We start from the raw sequence: 9,213 nt of genomic DNA on the forward strand, positions 1-9,213 counted from the left end.
TAGAAAGTACTTTAAAGTAGCTACTGATGATTTTAATTTTAATGCTGTGATTCTTTATTGAGAAACTATATCATAAGACAGGTACGGAGCTACCAATTCTCCCTGCAAATTTCATAATACAAGTCAGGAGCCACCACCTCCTCCTGAGAATTTTGTAATACAGGTCAGGAGCTATCATTTCCTCCTGAGCATTTGGCAAAACAGGGTACTATCTCCCAGGTTTTCTCTAGTGCTCTACCTTGGCTCACTACCACCTTATCCTGTCGTTGAAGTCTTTAATGCTCATGATGAACACTGGTGACCACCTTAATGACTTTTGCTGGTCGACCTGTGCCTGAATTTTGTAGCATATAGTGACCCAGAGCTCTTTGGAAATAGAATTACCTCTTTAATGTTTCAAGCACCTGAATCCGGACACTAAACTGTAGTTCACCAAGAGAGTTAGTAAATGTCACTCTTAACCAAACAATCAAGCAAAAATATAAGAAAGAGTCTCCCTAATCAAACAACTGGTTTTCAAAACAAAGTATGCCAAACAAAACTTAAGAAAACACGAGAAAGAGAACAAAAAGAATGAGAAAAGGTTTGTTTTCCAAGAGCACTTGGACTGCAAACGCGTGGGTCCAGAAGATAGGAGCTCTCTTTGCCAGCTTCTGCTCTGCAGTCCAAGTCTCCTTGAGGTCAACTGGATTCATGGTTTTAGAATCGCTGCAATAACTATACTATCAACTCATGTAGGGTGAGAACACCACAAAGTTTAGTAAAGCAAAAAGAAAGGTTTTATTCAGTGTATATTTAAAGAGGCAAAAGTAGGAAACCAAAAAGCGTAATGTCTGAGTCTCTGTTCCCAGTTCTTAAGGGTGCATCTTAGTGGGCTGCATTCCGGGATCTCTTGAATGTCCCCCATTCTCTGGATACACACACTTACACACTCACACAACCTAATCTGATACACCAACCTAACAGGTACCTAGTGTCTTTGACACCCTCAACAGTCAATTCCTCCTGCTTCTTGGGACTCTAGAAGAGAAGGCCTTACCTAGGAATTACCAAATAACCCAGGTGCATTTCATGCCTCCCACTGAGGAGCCACCATTGGTCCAAGGCAGATCAGCTTCCAGAGCTGCTCCAAGGTCTCCAGGAGAAATGCCCTGGTGGTGCCAGACATGGGGGCCAGCCTGTTGTCCAATCCACCTCAGGAACTGGGTGGATGACTCCTGGCTGGCTTGCCAGAAATGTTACTGGTTGGTTCTGCTCAGTGTGACTCATATTGGCCAGTAAACAAGAGACCGAGGTGGGAGACCAGAAAAGGCACCATTTTTTTTTTTTTTCGCAAAGGAGAGAGTCAGTCGGAGCTGCTGCCTCCAAGACTGTTCTCTGAAGACAAAGGGAAAAGGTACGTATAAGGGCTTTACAAGCAAGGAGTTCATACAAGTTACGTCAATAACATTCTTAATCATACCACGCAGGTGCAATGGGGTTTACATATAACTTCCTAGCAAAGAAAGCAGGATTCTAAAGCAAAGCTGTAGAGGAGGAAGCCAGGCAAAGGAAACAGGATTCTAATGCAAAAGCTGCTGGGCGGCCTAAGCAAAGAAAACAGGATTATGACACAAAGCTGCTTGAGGTAGTGGAATTTTCCCCAGCCTGGAGAATCTGTCTCACCACCCGCAAAATAAATGACAAAGCATTTTGTATTAACGGACAATGGATGATAGAGTAGCCAAACCCCATCTCTGTAATAACTAGGTTTTCCCTTGGCCAGGAGCCCTGATCAGGCAGTGGTTAAGTGCTAGGCTACTAACCAAAAGGTTGGTGGTTGGAACCCACCAGCTGCCCCATGGGAAAAAGATGTGGCAGTCTGCTTCCGTAAAGATTACAGCTTTGGAAACCCTATGCAGCAGATCTACTCTGCCCTACAGGATCACTAGGAGTTGATTCGACTCTATGACAGTGAGTTTGTTTTTGGTGAAAAGAGGGGAATTCCTTTTGTAACCGAACGCCACTCGGGTTCTTGTCCTGTCTTATTAGCCAATTGAAATAAGATGGACACTAATTACAACGGAAACAGAAAGTGGCAAGTTTATTGTCTGCGCATACAAGGAGCGCGTGGGGTCTAGTGACCTTAAAGCCACATGCTCCCTGACTAAGGGAGCTGGGGAGCTTTTTGTTTCCAATGGCGTCAGAGGGTTGGGTTTGGTACCTGGAATTTTCTGCCTTTAGCCCTCTGATGCCTATATTTGCGGGGGCGGGGGGGGGTCAGTTGAAGGATGTGATTTCAATCTGTGCATGCTTCAAGGTGTAACTAGGGCTAGACGGAGCCACTACCTGCTGCGACTTCCTGCTCAAAACAAGCTTCTGGTTAGCAAGACAAAGAGAGGCGGGAAGGGGTGTTGATTGCAGTTTTCAATATGGCTGAGCATCCTGTTTCACTTTTGGTTTCACTTTTTGAGAAAAGGAAACTTATCCCATTGGCTGCCTGTATCCTATGTGGACTATGCTTTGGGAGGGGTAGGGCTGCCTTGAGTATGTGGAATCAGACACTCTGGACACATTCTGCGGAGATCCTCTTCTCTGGGTAAGGCAGGAAGGGGTGGTGGCCCCAACCTCAGGTGGGCCGTGAACTCAGGGAGTGGAGGGGTGGCCAGCATGGACCCACTCACTGACCATTCTTTTCTTGTTCCATCAGGGCTGCTGCAGCTGTGATCTAAAAAAGGTGGGTCTTATTGGGAAAAGGACCAAGCACCCACCTACTCTTGGACTCAGAGACTCTGGGATCCATCAGCTTTATCCATGCCCAGGTCCCTCCAGGCCCCAAGAGCTGAAGTTAGGAGGGGTGAGGTGGGCAGGGATCAGAGATAAATGCTAGGAGGAACCAATTCTGAGCCATTAGCAGCCCAATGCAACAGCTGGGCCTGGGTCCCATCTCACACCCGTAGCCTTGGGCAAATCATTTACCCTCTCTGAGCCCTGGCATCACCTCATCTATACAATGGGGACAGGAGTCCCTTCCTTCTGGTTTTAGTGGGAAGATTACATAGCAGCAGGCGCCCACAGCACATAGACACGGGACATGTCTTAAACCTCTAAAGGGCTCCACTTTCGTACTTTTGGAGTCGATTCCATGGCTCTGGGGAGATAAGGGGGTCTCCAAAGTTTCTAAAACATTGGCGCCGGGGTTCTCAACAGCAAGGAAGTGGAGCACCTGGGAATGTAAAATGGCTCGGGTCCCCCCCAAACACAGGTCCTTCGGTAACCTCAATACCCGCATCCCTCCTTTCCTCACCCAAGACCCTTTCTGTGCCTGCTGCCCCACAAGCTCAGAGCAACCACCTGCCCCTGGTCCCCTAAGTCTTTCAGGGCCATAAGTGGGGAGCCAGTTCTAGGGTCCCCATCCCCCCATCAAATCTCCACCCCTCCGGCAGGTTGCCTAGCCAAGCGTTCTCTCCACTTAGTGCCATGGCATTCGCAGCCGCAAGCCTCTGGGCCTCGCAGCTGGCCTCCAGCATGGTATCAGCGGCAACCGTGCTCAACTTGGGCAGACTGACCTCTGGGACCACCCTGGTTCCGCTTCCCTTTGTGGGTGAGTGTCCCAGGAGGGTCTGGGGCTAAGGGGAAGAGAGAGGTTGGGCGCTAGGGGAGGAGATGCAAGGACCCCATCCAGGGACTAGAGATCAGGAAACAACCTGCATCTAGCCCGAGGCTTAAAAATTACAAAGTTTTTGAGGCCAGAAGTCCGAAATCAAGGTGTCTGCCAGGCCATGCTCTCTTCGAAGGCTCTAGGGGAGAGTCCTTCTTTGCCTCTTCCAGCTTCTGGTGGTCTCAGACATTCCTTGGCTTGTAGTCATCACTCCAGTCTCTGCCTCCATCTTCACATGGCTGTCATCCATGTGTGTCTGTCTGTATCCGTGTCTCTTCTATCTTCACAAGAACATTGGTCATATTGGTGACTCCGGTGTGACCGCATAACATAACTCATTGTATCTGCCAAGGTCCCATTTCCAAAGAAGGTCTCTTTCTAAGGTTCAGTGGGTTAGGGCTTGAGCAGATCTTTTGGGGGCACAAACCTGTACCCAACCAAACCCAATGCCATTGAGTCGATTCCAGTTCATAGCAACTATATAGGACAGAGTAGAACTGCCCCATAGTGTGTCCAAGGCTGTAATCTTTACAGAAGCAGACTGCCACATCTTTCTCCAAAGAGTGGCTGTTGGGTCTGAACTGCTGACCTCTCAGTCGGCAACCGAGTGCTTAACCATTGCGCCACCAGGGCTCCTTCCTGTAACACCAGGACATGCAAATCCCCTCAGGGCAGGTCTCTTTCTGCTTCTAGAGTCAGACTCCCCAGCCATCCTCCCCTCAGGACTGTGGGGTAACCTTATCAGGAAAGTGCCCTGAGTTGGCAGAAGCAAGGATAGGGTGGGCAGGGGTTGTGCCTTCCTGCGACTCCCATCCAGGGCCAAGCCCCTCACCATAGGTGGGCGGTGGGCTCTGGGAGTGTTGGGGAGGCCAGGGTGGATGTACTCACAGAATGTACTTTTCATCTCCAGCCAAGACTACTGCAGCTGTGGTAGGAAGCGGTGAGTTGCTACAGGGAAGGGGCCGAGATCCCCATCAGGACCCAGGGAGCAATCGGCCTTGCCTGTGCCCAGGTTTCCCCGCAGCCTCAAGTGGCTAGGTCAAGGGCGGACATAAAATGATAGAGATGAGCAGAGACTTGGACACAAGGCTGTGGAGCAGGGTTAGAAGACAGGCTGAAGCGTGGGGCAGCCAGGGCAGGGGCCCACTGTCCTCGTGCAGAGAAACCACATTGTGCCCCTGGGTGTGTCTGTTGACTCCTGAAAAACAAGGCCGATAACACCCACCCAGGAAGGATTACGTAGTATGGTACACACACAGAGTTCGACCACAGTAGGTGTTTTAACAAGATGCCGACCGCTCAGATCCCCTGGTCTAGTGGAGACACCATGGAGCCCAGAGCTGCCACAGGCTGTCAGAGGATGTGGCTCGGCATCTGCTCCAAGTGGAGCGCTGAACCTAGGTTTTCCTTGCTTGTGTTAGTCTCCTTGGTAAGACTTGCTTGCATAAGAGATTTCCTCAGCAAAGACAGGAAGCTTGCAAACCACTGCTTGTTTCCAGCATCTTACTAAGCTGAAACTGAGGCTCAGGGGACAAGAGACTTTCCCATGAAGGTCCTGCTATAAGTCAGAGCCCAGCCCAGCACCCTGTCCCGATGACCCCCACAAGCCCTCTCCTCAGCTTTCCCTGCATAGCCTTGCCCCCCTACTCCTGACCTCTGTCCAACACCCCCCCCCATTGCCTTCCCAAGCTCAGAGCTCACCCCTTCTCCAGGCCCCTCGATGTCCCCCAAGCTTGACCAAGTAGGTGGGGGTCCATTCCCATGAGCCGAGCCTCCAACACTAAAGCTCCTCCCCCCACAGCCGTGGTCGTCGGTTCAGTCCCTGTGGTGCTCAGCGCCATCGGCTTCACCGGGACTGGAATTGCAGCCTCCTCCATAGCTGCCAAGATGATGTCCTCAGCAGCCATCGCCAACGGGGGCGGAGTTGCTGCCGGCAGCCTGGTGGCTACTCTGCAGTCAGTGGGTAAGCGTCCTTGCTGGGCTCACCGTGGGGGGTGAGGTGGTGCCAGGTGTGGGCAGGACCCAAGCCTCAGAGGATGCAGCCCAGAGCTGAGGCCTGGGAGGGGGACCCTGTCCTCCATCTAGCCCCCATGATCCTCAGCACCCCTGGTCCTTGGTCTCCCACCTTGTCTTCTCTGATGGAGGAAGAGAAGGGGTCTTGGTCTGGGGAGCCCTCTGGGTTCAAGCAACTCTGATCAAAACAGATTTGCTGAGTTCTTTGGGGCATCTTCTCTCCACTTGGGGTTCAGCCCTCTTCCATGGAGCATGACGCAGCTGTCAGCTCTTGGTTTTGCCACCAGACTTCAGACCTCTATGCAGCTGCCTGTAGTAGCTTCTCCCCCAAGCACAGACCTGAAAGTTTCAGGAAACAGGAGGGCCCTGGGAGGAGGGTCTCTGAGCCTACAGATCTGTCCTCAGAGCTGCCTGGCCGGCCCATCCCCCTCAAACCAGCCTCTCCCCTCCCGCAGGAGCAGCTGGACTCTCCCTGGCATCCAAGGCCATCCTGGCCTCTGTTGGGTTTACTTTTGGGGCCTTGGCTATGCCCTAGGCCAGTTTCCTGCCCTCAGGTGCATCCTCAGAGAAGACCTGTGGGGGCAATATCGTCTGGGTGACTGTGTACCAAATGGGGCATCAGCAACCCCAGAGGAAAATAAAGAATAAAGACATGTCTTACAACACCTTATGGAGCCTTCCTTCTCTCCCGTGGTTGGGGCGGGCCCAGCAGTGACGGTTCTGGGCCTGGGGACTCAGGCTCCTTCTGGACCCTGTCATCACCTGGCCCTGTGGTGTGGGGGTGGGGTGAGCTGGGACGAGTCTACATTTGCAGACAGAAAGCTGTCCCCCGCCCTGCCACTGACTCCATATGTAACCCTGGGAATGTGACCTCTTTGGGCCTCCGTTTGCCCCTCTAAACAGGAAGTTGAACTAAATGACCTCCAGGATCCCAGACAGGGTGGCTGTTTGGCTCAGTTCCCTTGAGGAGTCAGGGAGAGGTGGGGAGGAGAAGGCAGCACATTTGGCATTACATTCTTCTCAGCTGGAGCCCCACTCAGCTGCTGGTACAAGAACCCTAACCTCACAGATCCAGTATTTCCCAAATGGCCTGGCCCAGGCTTAGGAAACACAGGGCCCAATGATGCTGCCCCATCCAAAGCCAAAGTCCACTGCCCAGGCCTGGCCTTTTCCTCCCAACAGCCACCAAGAAATTTTAATTTTTCAGGAGCTCTGATCTTTCTGCTTGAGGGCCCTGATCCCAGATGTCCTCTTCACCCCTCTCTCCCCTACCAGAACAAGGCCTTATAGAAATTTCTCATCCAAAGATGGGTTCCACTCCAGAGCACCAGAAAAGTTGCTTATACATTGATGGACAATTTGTTCCCAGAAACCCTCTGAGTGTTTTCTCTAGGCCAGGCACTGGACTGGGTGCTAGGGAACATCAGGGAAATGCTTGCCTTTGCTAGGGGCTACAGAAAGATCACCAGCCAGTGATGCTATGACTAAGAAGTGCTATGCCAGCGCCAGGCCAGGGCTCTGTGGGACCCAGAGGAAGGCATGTAGTGTGGCAGGTTGGGGAAGTGGTAGTGTTCTGGATTGAACTCTGTCCCCCAAAAAGATAGGTTGAAGTCCTAACTGCAGTGCCTGTGAAAGTGACCATATTTGGAAATAGGGTATCAGTTAAGTACAGAGTCCATCGCTGCTGCGAATGATTAAAATAATCGATTATTAACTGAAAGCTGACAGTTTGGACCCACCCAGAGGCTCCTTGAAAGAAAGACCTGGCGATTTGTTTCCAAAAAGTTACTACCTTGAAAACCCAACGGAGTGCAGTTCTACTCCGCACACAGAGTGTCTCTGTGAGACGGAATGTAGTTGACGACAACTGGTTTGGGCTTTGGTTTTATCAGTTAACAAGAGGTCATGCTGGAGTAGGGTGGGACCTAATCCAATAAAAGAGGTGCCCTTATAGAAGAGGAGAAGAGACAGACAGACAGAGGGAAGACGGCCATGGGCAACAGAGTTATGCTGCAGCTACAAGTCAAGGAACGCCTGGGGCTCCCAGAAGCCGGGAGAGTCAAGGAAAGATCTTTACCTAGGGCTACTAGAGAGAGCATGGCCCTGCTACCATCTTGAATTTGGACTCCTAGCTTTCAGAACTGTGAGACAATACACTTCTGTTTTATAATCTGCCCAGTTTGTGGTACTTTATTATGGCACTAATAGACGGAGCTTGCTTATCCCAAGGGTCTTGGAGAGGTCCTTGAGGGTATTCAACCAGGCAGTGACCCAGTCATGGCCCGAGCACTGTCACACACACCTGCCCTAGGCTCTATCAGCAGTCTGGCATGTTCTCACTTCCAATGAGAGCTGAGCTGGTGAGCTGAGTGCTCTGGACAATTCAAAAAGGTCAAAAACTTCCATGTCGCCAAGTGGCTCCAGCTGGGTCAATGAAGCTTGGCTTTTACCCAGCATAAGAACAAACGCTTTATGTATTAATTCTTGACATACTGCTTCCTTTTCTTTCCTCTCTTTCTTGATGCTTTGGAGAGTCTGATAAAAGCTGTGGATACTCTCCTCCTAAAATGCACCCCTTCCTAAAATACTGTCTTCAATTGCAGGGTGCTCATTAGAGCCTCTGAAGGCCTCCTGGGAGCTGAAGGCAGAAGCCCCTCCATAAGGCAGGGTTCTAAGATCTGACTGGCTCTGGATGGGTGGCCAGCCCTCCCTTCCTGGTGATGCCCAGGCCTAGCCCTACAGGGCAGGCCCCTCAAGAGCACCCATTCTCCTAGGCTTCTATGTGTCTTGGGCACCCTGGCCTGCCCCCACCACCCACTCATGAAGGCGAGGCTTCGGGGTTCCCAGAGGGCTGCCTCCATTCAGATTTCGGGTCCCTGGTCCCTGCCTCTGGGATTCGTGGCTCTGCCCTGGGTCTTTACCACTAGGCCCCAGGTGCTGCCTTTGTGGTAGGAATAGGCAGGATTGTAAGAGAGGCCCCCAATGGTCCTCACCTTGTGTGGTCCCCTTCCCTGTGAGTGGGGGTGGATCTGGTGAATAACAAGCTCAATTTTCCAGAAACAGCACGGTCACCATTCCTGAGGGGCCCAGAACAGAAGACCCTACTGTAACACTCACCACACTGTACTGCTCTGCTGGTTTGTCTGTTGGCCTTGGGACAGGACTCTGAGGTCACATGGGAAAGTGTTGTGGGGGAGGGGGAAGAGGGTATGGAGCATGTCTAGTGCTCAGTAATGAGGAAGGACAAAGGGCTTTGGGATCAGTGACTCAGCATATGTCCTGGCCACTCCTCATTCCTGCCTCCCAATGGTAACTTTGTCCCTCTCATTAGTGAATGAGGCATAATGGGTAAAATAGGGCTCGCAGAAGGACCAAGGATGGCCCTGGGTCATACAGACCATCCTTGGTGAGGACATGACCAATTGCAGTTTGATTTGGTGCTTGCTCACCCCACACCTGGCTCTGCCCTCCATGACAAGGCAGGGTGGAGGCTGGGAGAACTTGGAGCCTCCAGCTCACAGCTCCACACACAGCTGAAAGAGCAGGGACGGGGGCAGGCA

The 9,213-nt window shown here is 51.6% G+C and overlaps 2 protein-coding genes across 4 annotated transcripts in view; one reads left to right on the forward strand and one right to left on the reverse strand.

The window, feature by feature from the left end:
- Nucleotides 1-4,654, reverse strand: part of DDX24 (DEAD-box helicase 24) — a 60,294-nt gene extending 55,640 nt beyond the window's left edge. Inside the window, exon 1 of the mRNA XM_064292909.1 lies at nucleotides 4,529-4,654. Coding sequence (XP_064148979.1) covers nucleotides 4,529-4,544 — 16 coding nt within the window. The 5' untranslated portion in view covers nucleotides 4,545-4,654. The remainder of the gene's footprint in view (nucleotides 1-4,528) is intronic.
- LOC100663594 (interferon alpha-inducible protein 27-like protein 2A) lies at nucleotides 2,469-6,318 on the forward strand. Of its 3 annotated transcripts, none has more exons than XM_010588922.3 (6): nucleotides 2,469-2,578; nucleotides 2,690-2,716; nucleotides 3,456-3,583; nucleotides 4,551-4,580; nucleotides 5,442-5,603; nucleotides 6,109-6,318. In XM_010588922.3, the coding sequence occupies exons 3-6, from the start codon at nucleotides 3,460-3,462 to the stop codon at nucleotides 6,186-6,188; spliced, it is 396 nt and encodes a 131-aa protein (XP_010587224.1). In that variant the 5' UTR covers nucleotides 2,469-2,578; nucleotides 2,690-2,716; nucleotides 3,456-3,459; the 3' UTR covers nucleotides 6,189-6,318. The 3 variants fall into 3 exon arrangements, with proteins under 3 accessions (XP_010587224.1, XP_023402301.1, XP_023402300.1); XM_023546532.2 differs by having other exon boundaries at nucleotides 2,487-2,578; nucleotides 3,426-3,583; XM_023546533.2 differs by lacking the exon at nucleotides 4,551-4,580 and having other exon boundaries at nucleotides 2,473-2,578.
- The last annotated feature ends 2,895 nt before the right edge of the window (nucleotides 6,319-9,213 follow it).

This window comes from Loxodonta africana, chromosome 10 (genome assembly GCF_030014295.1).
Source record: "Loxodonta africana isolate mLoxAfr1 chromosome 10, mLoxAfr1.hap2, whole genome shotgun sequence".
In the NCBI taxonomy this organism is placed as follows: domain Eukaryota; kingdom Metazoa; phylum Chordata; class Mammalia; order Proboscidea; family Elephantidae; genus Loxodonta; species Loxodonta africana.

Excerpts from the sequence above, each read along its gene's own strand:
- LOC100663594 (XM_010588922.3), top strand. The coding sequence starts at position 3,460 with ATGGCATTCGCAGCCGCAAGCCTCTGGGCCTCGCAGCTGGCCTCCAGC. Across the intron at positions 3,584-4,550 it reads GGTTCCGCTTCCCTTTGTGG|CCAAGACTACTGCAGCTGTG; the intron begins GTGAGTGTCCCA and ends TTTCATCTCCAG. Across the intron at positions 4,581-5,441 it reads TGCAGCTGTGGTAGGAAGCG|CCGTGGTCGTCGGTTCAGTC; the intron begins GTGAGTTGCTAC and ends CTCCCCCCACAG.